Below are 14,325 nucleotides of genomic sequence, written 5' to 3'. Positions count from 1 at the left end.
AGGGCCGGGAAGATTTGGCATCTCAATGTTGGCTCTTCGCCTCCTGAGGCGAGGCTGAAGTGGGTTAGGTTGTTTGCCTATTAAAGTGGTAGATGAGCTGGTTGAGAATATCGCAGGACAATTGAATTCATATCTGATGTAGCATTAGAGCGTTGAGAGGGTCTTTTCCTGGTACAAAGGGATTATGATAGATGCATTTGTAGTGTACCAGTTAGTATACACACGGTAGTCAAGTGCAAAGCAAATAATTATTGAAAGCAGTAGTAAGCTCACTTTAAGATGAATGCTCTCATATTTTGACTTTTTTAAAACTTTCCGTAGTAAAATGAGGCAACAATGAGTTTTTTATACTTGTGAGTACGGAGTGATAAAAGTTTTAAAAATTCAAAAAAATGTGATGGCAAAACGAACCATTTATCATTACGATAAATGTCAAGTAAAATTTCTTTCTCTAAAATATGAGTGTGAGCTTTGCTTAAAAGTGTTTTATCATTAATTTTTTAAATATTTCTTACATATGACTCTATGATAATTCTCCCTTATGCTTATACGCTTAATTTCACCATTTTAATTTCAAAAAGAATTTGCAATATTTATTATTTGGCATAGTTTTATTAAATTCATAGTTGTCTTTTCAATATTATAAAAAGAATCTCTTTGAAAAATTATGAAACAGATTAATAACAATAAAAAGTCTTATGCTTATTTGCCAAAAAATATTTTGAAATTTTAATTTGTTATCAAATTTAACATGCAGTGTTCAAAATTTCATTTTCAATGCTATACTTTAGTATTGATTTCAATTTCAGTATTCAATAAAAATTATTTGTTAAATTTACATTTATGATGTGATCTCTTGTCATAAAAAAGATTGAGTGAATACTAAAATTATTGACTCATTTCACTATAAAGTTTATTTAAGCACATAAATTATTTTTTTTTTGTTTTTTAATTTTGAAATTTTATTAGTTTTATATGTTTAAACGACAACATCTTTATAGCGAGAATACTAACTCAATCTCTCTTTTTATAGCCGGAGTTCACACACATTGGCATATGTAGTTAGTAATTTCGCCGGATGCTAAAATCAAAATTAATATTAAAGTTTGATATTTAAATTTTGAATATTAAAAATTACGTGCTAAATTTAATAATAAATAATAAATTTTTTAACAATTAAATAAAAATTTTATTAGTCCAAATAAATGTCATAGTCTGACATCTGACACAAGTTTTCATCAAAGAAATTAGGAATAAGATTCGATAGCTATTCTTTATTTTTACATGTTGATGAAAATTAATTTACATTAGTTACATTTTGTACATTAAATTTTTGATAAAAAATAACACAAGTTTATTAACTTTAAATTTTTAAAGGCATATTATAACTATAATATGGTATATGCGGATTATCATCAAATTGAACTGGTTAAGTTTTTTTGTTTGAATTAAATTATTGAATATTTTTTCTATTTTCTGAATTAAATCAACTTAGTTGAGGCTAAATAAATTAAAAATAAATTATTTGAAAATAAAAGAAAATTTATATAAAAGCTTATAATTACATTATAGTAATTTTTTTTAAAAGGCACCAGTCACTAATTTGGTTGTATATATCTAATAGTACAGCCGGGGATTCATATGAAAACATCTTGGGCCAGCTGAATAGTCACGGACCTAATTCCCCCGGCCCATTTCATATATAAAAGAAAGAAGACGTAGCGCGCTTTCTTTCTGGACTTTTGCCTCCTTCTAGTCTTCTGTCACAGCTTCAGAAGTCAAAAACCCCCAAATTTCAAGAATCTAAAAAGACCCAGTAGTTGATTCACATTTTGTTTGGACAAGGCAAGAGATACCAATGGAAATTAAAGAAAAGAATGACCCAATCTGCAAAGATATCCCAAGTCTCCTTTCTTCTTTTGTAGACACATTCGTTGATTTCTCTGTAAGTGATGGCATTTTTCTGCCATCTGTAGATCTCCAGAATGAGCAAACTAATGGAGAGTATAATGATATACGAACATGGTATCCCACGCCCAACCGTCTGGTTGCAATTGGGGATCTGCACGGGGATTTGGAAAAGTCGAAACAAGCTTTCAGATTGGCGGGTTTGATTGATGGGTCTGATAGATGGTCAGGTGGGTCTGCTACGGTGGTTCAGATAGGTGATGTGCTTGATAGAGGTGGGGAGGAGTTAAAGATTCTTTATTTCTTAGAGAAATTGAAGAGGGAAGCTGTGAAAAGTGGAGGCAATTTGATTACTATGAATGGTAATCATGAGATTATGAACGTAGAAAGTGATTTTAGGTATGTTACAAAGGTAGGATTGGAGGAGTTTAGTAATTGGGCTTATTGGTATTCTCTAGGTAATAAAATGAAGAGCTTATGTGTCGGTCTTGAAAACCCTAAGGATATCTTCGATGGGATTCCTTTGACTTTTCGAGGTGTTAAACAAGAGTATGTTCATGGTATCAGAGCTAGAATAGCAGCATTGAGACCTGATGGTCCTATTGCTAATAAATTTTTGTCCAAGAATGTCACTGTGTTGGTTATTGGGGATTCTGTGTTTGTTCATGGTGGCTTGTTAGCAAAACATGTGGAGTATGGGTTGGAGAGAATGAATCAGGAGGTTAGGGATTGGATTACTGGGTTAGCTCAAAAATCTGCTCCAGGTTATTGTAGAGGGAGGGAAGCTGTGGTGTGGTTGAGGAAGTTTTCGGATGAGGTGGCCAAGAATTGTGATTGTTCTGCCCTTGAGCATGTTCTTGCTACAATTCCTGGAGTGAAGAGGATGATTATGGGGCACACTATTCAGGAAGCTGGGATTAACGCTGTTTGTGACAATAGGGCTATAAGGATTGATGTGGGTATGTCAAAAGGGTGCATTAATGGATTGCCTGAAGTGTTGGAGATCAATGGGAAGTCAGAATTACGTGTATTGACTTCTAATCCCTGGTATGAGAGTAAGCAGAAGTCTTTTTTGGATTCTGAAAGGAAGGAAGGCCTTGGGTTGCTGATACCAGAAAATGGACCAAAACAAGTGGAAGTGAAGGCTTAAGAGGATATAAACTCATTGCTTATGGTAGATAGTTGATAGAAGGAATTTGCACCAGTGAAAAACTCTCTCAAAAATGCGAGTATTTGACTGTTTCAATATAGATTCTATTGTTAGTGAATTAAAGCTTCAGAGAATTCTTCTGTTGCTGATTAATATCTCAGTCCCTTTACCATCATTTTGACTACATGCGTTATAAATTGCCATTCTGCTTAGCTGTGTGGATATATTCTGTTGAAATACAAGGCATTTTCTTATATTTCAAAGTTCTTCCCATACATAGGATAAGCACTCTGCTTACTGGTGGTTCTATAGTATTCCCTTTTTCATTATTTCTTCTGGTTAATTGGTATGGACTGGGGTTCGAACTCGAACCTTGGAGATGAATCCGGTACTAATTGAGCTACATCCAATTGGTTAAAGATTGCACTTTTTGTTTGACAATGGTTTTTATTTATCAACCTTGACTTTATAAAGTTGCATTTAACTGAATTGTAATTTGTCTAATTGAAGTTTTTCACTATAGATTCCCTCTTTTCCCATTATGATGTCTATTTTCAGACATTTACAGGTGAGGAACATAATCGAATTGAGAATGTACCCATGGCTTGTGAAGGAAGATAACTAGGGCCATTCTGATACCAGAAGCTCATTGGCGAAGAAATTTTCTTGTACCTGAATTTGGACTTGGTTTTGTAAGGTTGTTTCCAGCAACTTTTGGCTTTCATGTCAATCTTGAGTTTAGCAGTAAATCATTGTTCCCGATGCCAATGATTTTAAAATGCATTTTACAAGTGCCTCTGTCCATCTAAATTCCTATTTGATGTTGTTAACTTCAGTTTCACCATTAATTTGATAAGTTCTTTTTGTTTTGTTTTGTTTGAACTGACATTTGCCCTTTTATAACTGAACGGTGATTTTGGAGATGCCCTCTTATACATTTGCCAGCCCCACAAAAGAATTAAAGGGGTTTGACCTTTGTTGTAATTATGTTACATGGATTGCACTGCTGCGGTTAATATTACACACTCAACACAGCACTGGAAGCTTCTTAAGAACTTACAGAAGGACTTGACCTTTGTTGTAATTATGATTTTACAGTAACCATTCTTTCTTGATCTTGCGGCTTTGCTGCATATTCCTTCATCTCTGAAAAGTGTTTTCAGCTTCAGAAAATGAGAGAATGCCAAGTTAAATCGCTCCTGAAGAAAAGAAAATTGCACAAAGCATAACTGTAGTTTTAGAATGTAAATCATAGCCAGACGGAACCAACTAACTCAGAATATCTAATGAAAACTGAAAAGCTTAATTTCCATTTGTCTAATAATTTACTTATTTATATATATATATATATATATATAAATATTTTATATTTTATAATAAAAAATAATAATTCCCATTTTTTAAATTGTAATCCTATTTTATATGTATGGCTTGGTAAAGGTAGGGCTAAAATGTAAAAAAAAAAAAAGAAATATTCAAAGCGTTTAAAAAGTTAACATGGCTCGCTAACCAACACCCACTCATTAACCAACGTTATTTTCACGCGCCAAAAAAAGAATGTGTATAAGCAAAAAAAAATTAAGAACCATCAAACCCTAACTGAAAACTAGCTGACACTCTCTTCACGTCTATTACAAGCCAACAAAACACACCACTCTCAGAAACCCTAATTCTCTCACATTTTTATCCTCAATATTATCAATGCTTTAAGAACAAGGAACTCAATTCCCCTCAATTGTGAGCTTCAGCATGTCCGTCGATCACCGGGAGGCGACTCCGGTGACCGGAGAAGGGAACGGCGTGGTGGCAGCAGTGGAATCGGTGAAACAGACAAATACTGCTACTGCTACTGCTACTACTACTACTGCGGCGACGACGACGACGATGACAAATGCTCCGGTTGTAGTGGGTTCAGTAACAGCGAGCCAGAGGCTAAGATTAAACCCGAACAAGGATCATAAACCAGAGAGCTATGAGGATCTACAATTGGACTTTTGTCCCTCTGTTTTTAGCTCTCTGGAGAGGTATTTGCCTCCTAGCATGCTTAGTGTTAGCAGAGAAAATAAAGTCAAGTTTATGAGAGACATTCTCTTAAAGTACTTGCCTCATGGAGAGCGTACCAGGGTAATGTATCTTTTTCTATTAAAACTTGTTTTACTATTGAGAATTTGGAGGTAAAGAAATGAAATTATCTTCAGAAATTGCTTATGGTGGTTATAAAATGCATGAGTTGTGAAAAATTTTCCTTAATGTTCTTCTTTTGGTAGGCTCAGAGACAGAGAGAATACAGGCAGAAGATAATATCAAATTATCAGGTAAGAGACGACATGATAAATATTTTGCCTTTTATTAGATTCAGAGACATGGACACATTTTGATTTTTTTTTTCCACTGTTGAATAACATGGAGAACCATATCATATTTGTATGCAAACTGGCTAGAAACAGAATGATGGACCTGTAAGCTAGTCATACTTCTACTAGTCTCCTTTCGTGAACGTGTTCAGTCTACTTCATGTCTCACTTGGGAAAACCAAAGATGACTCTTTCTGAGAGAAAAAGTGAAACTTCTGCTAGCCCTTTTTTCTCTCTTATCTCCGATGTCTAATGTTATGATTTAGCTTTTACTAGCAATCTTTTAAGATAAAGACAAATTGTTTCGCAACTAGAAAGAAATATAAATTGAGTGGAAATCTGATGGTGATGATCTCTTGAAAGTGTACTTGTACAGTAAATTGCTGAGTTGTATGGGTCTATGTCTAAATGGTAATGGATAAATGGAGAACAGAATTGCATCTTTAACATTGATGGTCTTTTCAAGTCTTTTCAATGATCTTGGTCTTACATGATTGTCTTTTCCCTGAAGTGCTTAAATATCATTGGTCTTACGAAGTCATGGAGCTTGGCAGTTGCTTTCATGTTTATATATGTTCCCCCCAGATGATAATCTGCTGCTTATAATTATATACGTGGTGGTGTTTGTGCAGCCTTTAAATAGAGAGTTGTATGCGATGCACCCTTCGAGCTTCTTTGTTCCCTCATTTATAAAGGCAATTAATGATAACACAGAGGAAAGTTTCAGACATATAATGTCTGAACCCTCCCCTGGTGTATTTACATTTGAGATGCTTCAACCACACTTCTGTAACTTATTATTATCCGAGGTAACATCTTGTTCTATTTATTAATTGCCATTGCAATATGATACTTGTCTATATATTTTTTATAGGCCAAATAATCAAAATAAATCCTGACCTTTGTTTGCATTCTTTTGAATGTTAACTACCCCTTTTAATTTGATCAGTTTTACTTTAACCTGTGATATTGGAAACAATTTTGGATAGATCACCAGAATGGGCAAAAAGAAAATTTTACTTCTGATTAAATTTTTATTAATTGGTCCAATTTCTCCTTGCCATCAATTAACCCACTGCCCCTTTCTTTTTCCTCCCTCTCCCTCCCTCTCACACACACATATCATCTTCTCCTTATCCTGCACTTTATCTGTCTCCCTCCATTAACCTCCATTATTATGTGGAATTCCTGGTGAAATGCCATCCAAGTGTCAATTATCTCTTCTCAAATAACAAAAGAAGTATCAATTATCTCTTCTCAATCTGTCATCATTACTTAAGTGGCAAAGGTGACAATGACTATGGTGGAACCACCACTTGAGACTTCTTCAAAGAGGAAAGGCTGGAGGTTTTTCTATTTGTTAAAATTTCCTTAAGTATGCCCTTGTAGTTGTTTATTAACTAAAGAAATGATTTTGGAAGTTGTCTTTTTTTTTTTTTTTTTTTTCTGATAAAGAGATTTAGATGTTTCTGGAAGCGAATTGTCAACTTTTTCTTTTCCTATGTATTTGTCCAATTTTGTTCAAACAAAAGATTAGGATACAAATTTTGATTCTTTAAGAAATAGAATTTATATATCTTCAAATTTCCTTTTACTGAAGTTGTGGAATTTTAACAAGCTCGCCAGAATGAGATAAAATCTAGAAGATCAGCTAAAACTGAAAAAGTGAACATAGCTTGGGATTTTGTTATTTGATACATTAGAATAAGAGCACTTAAAGGAATAATATTTGGCATTCACCATTCCTTTCAGCTTATTAGATGAGTGGACAAATTTGTTATCAATGCTAAAGTCTAAGGATAATTTTGATAAAACCAAAAGGATTAGCTAGAATTGGAAAAAATGCAAAAGTTGAGTTTCTGTTTTTTTTTTTATTCCTTATTTTATAGTAATTTTCCATTTTTTTAATGTAGAGGAGATCAAAATATCTCATTGTTTTTTTTTATGTGCTGTTTTTGTCAATTTGCTTTTGTAGGTTGAGAATTTTGAGAAGTGGGTTAATGATTCAAAATTTCGTATCATGCGACCAAATACAATGAACAAGTATGGTGCTGTCCTTGATGACTTTGGTCTTGAAACCATGCTCGACAAGCTTATGGATGGTTTCATTCGTCCTATATCTAAAGGTGATATATATTTGCTCATGTATTTGGTCTTACTATAAGCTAAAACATGCATTCATGTGTATATTTATGTCTTAATCTTTTTCTTCTGTGCAGTTTTCTTTCCTGAAGTTGGTGGGTCAACTCTGGACTCTCATCATGGTTTTGTTGTTGAATATGGTAAAGATAGGGATGTTGACTTGGGTAAGTTCCTGTTCAGTACAATGTTTTTCTAAATAATGTGTATATTCCCAGGTGGTTAATAGTTTGTAGTTGTATGCAACTGTTTATGACATTGAGACCCTAAACTTAGCTTGATTGTGAAATTGTAGTGTGTTAATGTTCAGCAATAATATGTCTTCTAATGATTTATATGAGCACTAGTTTGAGGTGTGCTTTATTTGTGGATGAGTTGTAGGTATTTAGTAATAGAATAGAAGTAGAACCACGGAAGCATCTTGCTTTACTAATAGAAACCCTTTTCCTTAAGTTACACATGAATCAGAGAATAAGAATAGCATTTAGAAGAAAATAATTGAAGCAAAAGTCAATTGAATGGAAACACGATGGAAGAAAATGCAAGAAATTAGTTACAATTAAAATTTCAATCTTGAATGCGAATTTAAATATCAATATTTTGGAGGAGATGTGGGAAAGTGGAAAACCTTCTAAACAGAAGAAGCTGAAATTTTGGCAATTGCAGAGGTATTGAAAAAGGAGAAATGACAGAACATCCCAGGAGAGAACATCCCACATAAAAAATAAAGCAGTAGTAAGATCCACTATAGGATCCTTCTATCTGATGCAAGGGCACAAAATTTAAGGGACACATTATCGGCTGATGTGGCAATATTCAGCTGGTTAACCTCAGTCAACTTGTCATATCCAAATGATTGAAGTCGCAGGGCTCCTTTGTCCTAGCATGGTTACAACTCAAACTTAAGCGCATGACATTTGGTTATTCCCAGAGAAATTTCCATAATTGCAATCTCGTAACAGTTTTTGGTGGCTAAACTTTTAAATAGTTGGAAGTGTGAATTTGGAGAAGGGATCTACAATTTCTGCACCTGCATTGCCTACATCATAGAAGATACATGCATGGGTGACAATATCTATTGGTTGCAAATTAAAAGTATACTCATCATGCTCGTTAAAATTTCCATTTTTATCCATAATGATACAGTTCTATTTGAAATATATGACTTTTTATACAGAATAGATATATCTTTATCTGATTTTATATTCAATCTAAACCATTGAATCTAAATAGAAGTTGTTATTTTCATTTTTAGGTTTCCATGTGGATGACTCAGAAGTAACTCTGAATGTTTGCTTGGGTAAGCAATTTTCTGGAGGAGACTTATTTTTCCGGGGCATACGATGTGATAAGCATGTAAATACTGGAAGCCAATCAGAGGTATGTTAGTCTTTAAGTTTGGAGCATTTCCCAAGAAGGAAAACAAAAGCTAAGATTTAAGTATATCATCATCTTTTCACAAGTAAAGCTTTTGGTCAATAATTTTTACTACACAGTTGATGTATTCTAGTTAAGTATGAAGTAATAGTGTAGCTAGAGTGAAGATACGTTTTTGTGCTTGTGGCTAAGAGGGTAATTGCGGATGCTGGTTGTCTTGTCTGTCATTCTTGGGGATCAGCATTCTAACCAATGTCTTCTTTTTCCTGGAAGCTGAAACTATTAGACTTTGTGAGTGCTGCTGGTTAAATTGCTAACCATGTAAGCACTTGGCATGCAGACAATTAAGGATTGATTGATATATGATCATTGTCTTTCTGGAATCTATATGTGTGTATAACTATGATTATGGAACAGCGCTGCTATTTGATATATTGAATATGCTTCTATAAAGTGGATTGCATGTATTTTGTCTCATTGATAGCTTTTTCTTTTTGTACTTCAGTTTTGAATGTTTCACTTTTTTATGAAGTCTTTTATATGAATACAGGAGATCTATGACTATAAACATGAGCCTGGCAAAGCTGTGCTTCATCGTGGTCGTCACAGGCATGGTGCTAGAGCCACAACAACTGGTCATCGGATTAATCTGCTCCTTTGGTGCAGAAGGTATTTACCTTATTGTGCTAGTCCCACATTATCTGCTTATAACTTAATAAACTTCTTTTCCTTGGAAAATTAGCTAAGGTCCAGTTTCATATCATGTTATTGTCAATCATCATTATTAATTTCATCATGTTGTTTTGCAGTCATTTAATTGTTGCATGAGCACTTGTGGCAAACTTGTGTTTTTGAAGTATTTGTTGCTTGCAACTCCTGTCCGCCCAAGATCCTTGTTTTTTGGAGTATCATCTTGAAAAATCATATCAATTTTAGATCTATTCAGATCTAGCTTTTCTACTATATCCTCTGTTTCTTTAGTCTTTTGCCTTGTTCGCGAGAAATTCCCCAAGAGATTCTAAATTAGAGGTTCCAGAAATTTATTATATCACACTGTATAGTGCTATAATTGCTTTTGAACTCTGTTCTACTCCTTTGGAGGTCAGTTTTGGTTTAATTCTGTTTTTGGTTGACAACCAGTTTAGATGGAAATCCAGTTGGCATCTTAGTTCGTTTTCTTGTATTTGTTTGTCTAATAAGTTTTTTCAAATTGAGCCTTTCTTAAATTTAGAGCCTGGTTGGCTTTATAGCATTCATGTTGTCTTTATTACAGTTCAGTATTTAGAGAGATGAAGAAATATCAAAAGGACTTCTCTACTTGGTGTGGAGAGTGCTTGCGTGAGAAGAAAGAGAGGCAACGGTTATCCATTGCTGCTACCAAATCGGTAAGTTTATTTGATATTGTTTTATATTTGTGCTAGATCAGAATATTTATTGATGCTTTCACAAGACTGGTGGTTTTAATAATGCCCAGGCATGGGGATTTATACATGCAACTTATGCTTTAATTTCCCACACTCCTGTTCTGGGTAGAGAGTGATTGGAATTTGCATAAATGGCAAATTGATTTGTGTTTTGTCTCGCTGTTCTTTGTTTTTGTTTTTGTACCTTTCAAAAGATTTTAAATTTGTACATAAAAATTGCAAATACCAGTATTACCATTGGTGTTGGTAATGTTAAACCGAGCAAAAAGCATTGCTATGTATTCGAGCTTGACTTTTAGATATTCTTGGTTTCAGCCAAACTTCTGTTGGTTTGTTGTGTGGCCTTTATAGTGATCATTGCTTTCAGCAAGGATTACTATGACCGAACATCGATCTCTCTTGGGATTAAGGTTCGGTAAATGGAGGTCATACATGAATATCTGTCATAAAAATACTTTCAATAGCTGTCAAAAATTATGATTTTTATGGCAATTTAGCCAAACCCTATGAGATTGCCATCAAGGTTATGTTTTTGGAAAGAGAATTTATGTTGATATCTATGTTTTCTTTTCCTTCATTTTCTAATATCATGTTTTCATCTTCTTTTTGGTATGGTGATCCATGCTCTGTCACTGGCTTGGCTTGATTAAGTTACTAAATTGATACTGTAATTATGCAGGAGTTGCTTAAGAAAGAGGGTGAAACCGCAACATGAGGAATGATTAAAGGTAATAATTGTTGTCAGTCAGGTGATTGTAAAATTAATTATGTAGCTTCAGACAATTCCAATCTGGATATGGCATAGTTGTATTGTATAAATTTATGTCTGGTAAATTGGAGAAATTTGTCTATAGCAGCATATGCCTAGGAATTTTTGTAAAAAAAAAAAAAAAAAAAAAAAAAAAAAAAAAATTCTGATCACCTCTAGTTAGCATTCTAACCACATTGGAATTGTCAATAATTCTGTAACTTGTAATTTATATGATCTTCAATGAAGCCTTTTCTTTTTCCTTTTTCTTTCTCTTTTCGGTTGCCGCTGGACTGGAGGATCTTTCTATCAAGTGCTTAAAACTTTGGCTAAATTACATTCAATGTCCCTGAATTTTGAGTCAATAAAATTCCTAATTTTTAATTTGTAATACTATATTTGATTTTTGTGATCGCACCTTTATCCGACAAAGAGTCTTTTAAGTTATTAAAATTTCTAAATTTTGATTTTTGTAATCGCACTTTTATCCGAGAAAGAGCTCACTGAAAAATTAAAGTGACGAGCCACGTATAAAAAATTTAATTTCTAAATATATATTATCATTAAATTAATTAAACATAAATAAACTAAAAAACTGAAGGACCAAAGTGTAAGTTTTCATTATTTTCTAACTAAAATATTTCACTCTTTTTTCAACACTTTCTCTCTTCTCTCGGTCAAATCCTAACTTCACCATCCAAATCTTCAATCCATAAAATTATGCTTTTAATTATCAACAAGCTTTCTCTTTTTCTCTTGTCTTCGTTTCTCGGTTGGCGATGGAGCTTCGGTGCTCCACATCAACGCCATTGTCAATTGCCATCTCCTTGCTGCTGTCCACCTCTTCTGCTGTTGTTTTTCTTTTATTTTGTTTAATTTTTAGATCTGAAATGCAACAAACCACAAGCAACAAGACCATATGCCGTCGCCGGTCACCACCTCTTCTGCTATTTCTTTTATTCAGTTTTTTTTTTTTAATCTAAAATACAACGTCACCTACAGCAAATGTGACCATCTCGATGTTGATATTATTACTTGTTGTAGCTGTTGAAGTTGGGCAGTTTTGAATTCGATTATTTTTGCTTTTGCCTTCGAATTCGATTCCTCAAATTTTCACTGACATTGCTATTTTCCTAATTCAATTTTCCAGATTCTTCTTCTATTACAAAAAAACTCTTCTATGCCTTTCTCACATGTTCCAATAAGTTCAACAAAAAAGTGAAAGGAAATAAAGTATGCTTAGACAAATCTACTGATAACAAAATGAAATTTAAGCAGAACAACTTGACATCAAAATCTGGGTATTTTAAGAAATTTACACCTCGCAGTGCTGCATATAGTTTATGAATCTTTAGGTGCATAGTAGTCTGTTTTTATAAGACAGTGTTTGAAGAGTTTATGAGCTGGGCAAGCTGTGTACAAGCAAATGGTTTCAAAAGATAAAATGGCAAAGGGAGAAGATGTCGTTCGAGCTGTAAGTAATCCATACATGAGGAATTATTTAATCTGAAAAGAGAGAAAGAAAGTATTTTTTAGTTAGATAATAAATAAATGAAAATTACATTTTGATCCATATATTTTTATATTTTTAGATTTCTAATCCATTTGATGACATTGTATATATTTAGTAAAAATAAAAGTTAATTAGAAATTAAAATTTATAATCACATTTGATTCTGCCAAGGTTTCAAAGCTGGGTGATTATTTAGCTAATGAGTTTTTATCTATCTCTGTCCCTTGTGCAGATGGAGAGCCCCCCCCTAGCCTCCTCATCTCTTGGCGTGGAGCTTCAGGAGCCCCTCCTCAGATTCTTCATTGCTGTCAAAGCCGATAAAGCTAAGGAGTCCATGGCAGTTGCTGTCCTATGCAAAAACCACTGGGGAGAGGTTGCGGATGGTGTGATCTGTTTTCTCCTTCTCGCTGAGAAGGTGCTTACCGTCGCAACTGCTGTTATCCTCTGCCTCACCCTCGCTCAGGAGCTGGGTGCTGAAGACTTCTATGTGCTTGTTTGAATGTAATGAATTTTATTCTATTTTTGCTCTAAACTCGGAGGTCCCTTGGGACTGGACTATTTTTATTTACTTTTTGTTAATAAATAAAATAATCAAATACACTGTACGTTTAAAAATAAAATAAAATCAACCAATATGAAATAAATGACTTTTGAATTTTAAAATGTTTTTAAGGCAAAACTTATTATGATAGGTTTTCCTTTTTTTACACAAATAAAATCACATGATTTCTATAAATTAATGTATAATCAAATTCTTTGACTTTTCAATTTAAATTCGAATTTGTTCATTCATTATTTAGTAATACTAATTAATTCATTCGATGAATTATCGTATCTCTAATTCATAAAATAATATTATTTTAAGCTAAATAGTAATAATAATAATATTATTATTTTATTGCATTTTGAATTTTTTCAAAATAATAGGTAAAATATAAAAATTTAATAAAATAAACAGAAAAATCTCATAAAGTACATAAATATAAATATAAAAATAAAATAAAATCTTAGATATTCAATAAAATAAAATAAAAAAATCCAGGCCTTAATAATAGGCTTTTATCTATATTCTAATATAAATCCCTCACTTATCACTTTTCTTGTTAGGAACAAAAACGAAAGAGGAAACAAAAAGAAACTTCCCCTCTCCTTTTTCTCTTTGGGTAAGCCTCTCTATCTGTGTGTTGCTTATCTATTTGTTCGCATTTATAAGATCCATCATTTTCCTAATTAGATTCTAAATTTTTCTGCCAGGTAACCTTTTTCGAGCTCTATATATTATGGTGATGGTGTTAATTCTCGTTTGATCGAGACAGTTCCAATCTCAACACAAACCGCAATTCCTCTGTAAAAGAAAGAGAAAAGGGTGATACAGGGAGAGAGATAGACGCTTCACTCGTTTTGGCTACGCGATCTCTGTTATTTGTGTTGTTTATTTGTTTAGGGTTAAGCAAAACCCCACCCTAATTTTGAGGCCTATTGTATTCCTGTTCCAATAGTGCAATTTAATTTAGGGTTTTGGCTTTTTTGTCCTCATTTTGGATTTCTTTCCCCTTTATTTTCGAAAAAGGTTTGATTTTGATTGTTCTGTAATTGTAGTGCTCTTCTCGTGATACTGTACAATCAACGATAAATTTTTTTGTTCTTATTTTTATTTATTGTTCTTTTTTTTAGTTATGCTTGTGGAAGATTTTATCAATAAATTTTGTGCT

At 33.2% G+C, this 14,325-nt stretch overlaps 2 protein-coding genes across 3 annotated transcripts; both read left to right on the top strand.

Moving 5' to 3' along the window:
- Window positions 1-1,733: 1,733 nt before the first annotated feature.
- LOC8286377 (shewanella-like protein phosphatase 2) lies at window positions 1,734-3,314 on the top strand. Its single transcript, XM_002524825.4, has one exon. The coding sequence runs from the start codon at window positions 1,859-1,861 to the stop codon at window positions 3,056-3,058; it is 1,200 nt and encodes a 399-aa protein (XP_002524871.2). The 5' UTR covers window positions 1,734-1,858; the 3' UTR covers window positions 3,059-3,314.
- A 1,116-nt stretch (window positions 3,315-4,430) lies between these two features.
- Window positions 4,431-14,261, top strand: LOC8286378 (2-oxoglutarate and iron-dependent oxygenase domain-containing protein CP2). Of its 2 annotated transcripts, none has more exons than XM_015722789.3 (11): window positions 4,431-5,182; window positions 5,326-5,373; window positions 6,045-6,221; window positions 7,388-7,538; window positions 7,632-7,718; window positions 8,807-8,931; window positions 9,479-9,597; window positions 10,202-10,313; window positions 11,032-11,080; window positions 12,846-13,776; window positions 13,868-14,261. In XM_015722789.3, the coding sequence occupies exons 1-9, from the start codon at window positions 4,808-4,810 to the stop codon at window positions 11,065-11,067; spliced, it is 1,230 nt and encodes a 409-aa protein (XP_015578275.2). In that variant the 5' UTR covers window positions 4,431-4,807; the 3' UTR covers window positions 11,068-11,080; window positions 12,846-13,776; window positions 13,868-14,261. The 2 variants fall into 2 exon arrangements, with proteins under 2 accessions (XP_015578275.2, XP_002524872.2); XM_002524826.4 differs by having other exon boundaries at window positions 4,433-5,182; window positions 11,032-12,574.
- Window positions 14,262-14,325: the final 64 nt, after the last annotated feature.

Source organism: Ricinus communis, chromosome 1 (assembly GCF_019578655.1).
Source record: "Ricinus communis isolate WT05 ecotype wild-type chromosome 1, ASM1957865v1, whole genome shotgun sequence".
In the NCBI taxonomy this organism is placed as follows: domain Eukaryota; kingdom Viridiplantae; phylum Streptophyta; class Magnoliopsida; order Malpighiales; family Euphorbiaceae; genus Ricinus; species Ricinus communis.
The sequence above is the reverse complement of the archived record's forward strand: the minus strand, read 5'-3'. Positions and strand labels throughout refer to the sequence as shown.

What these genes read in the sequence shown, in the direction of transcription:
- LOC8286378 (XM_015722789.3), top strand. Translation starts at nt 4,808, where the DNA reads ATGTCCGTCGATCACCGGGAGGCGACTCCGGTGACCGGAGAAGGGAAC. An exon ending in CTCATGGAGAGCGTACCAGG is followed by an intron (nt 5,183 to 5,325) that starts GTAATGTATCTT and finishes TTCTTTTGGTAG; the next exon opens with GCTCAGAGACAGAGAGAATA. An exon ending in CCATTGCTGCTACCAAATCG is followed by an intron (nt 10,314 to 11,031) that starts GTAAGTTTATTT and finishes GTAATTATGCAG; the next exon opens with GAGTTGCTTAAGAAAGAGGG.
- LOC8286377 (XM_002524825.4), top strand. Translation starts at nt 1,859, where the DNA reads ATGGAAATTAAAGAAAAGAATGACCCAATCTGCAAAGATATCCCAAGT.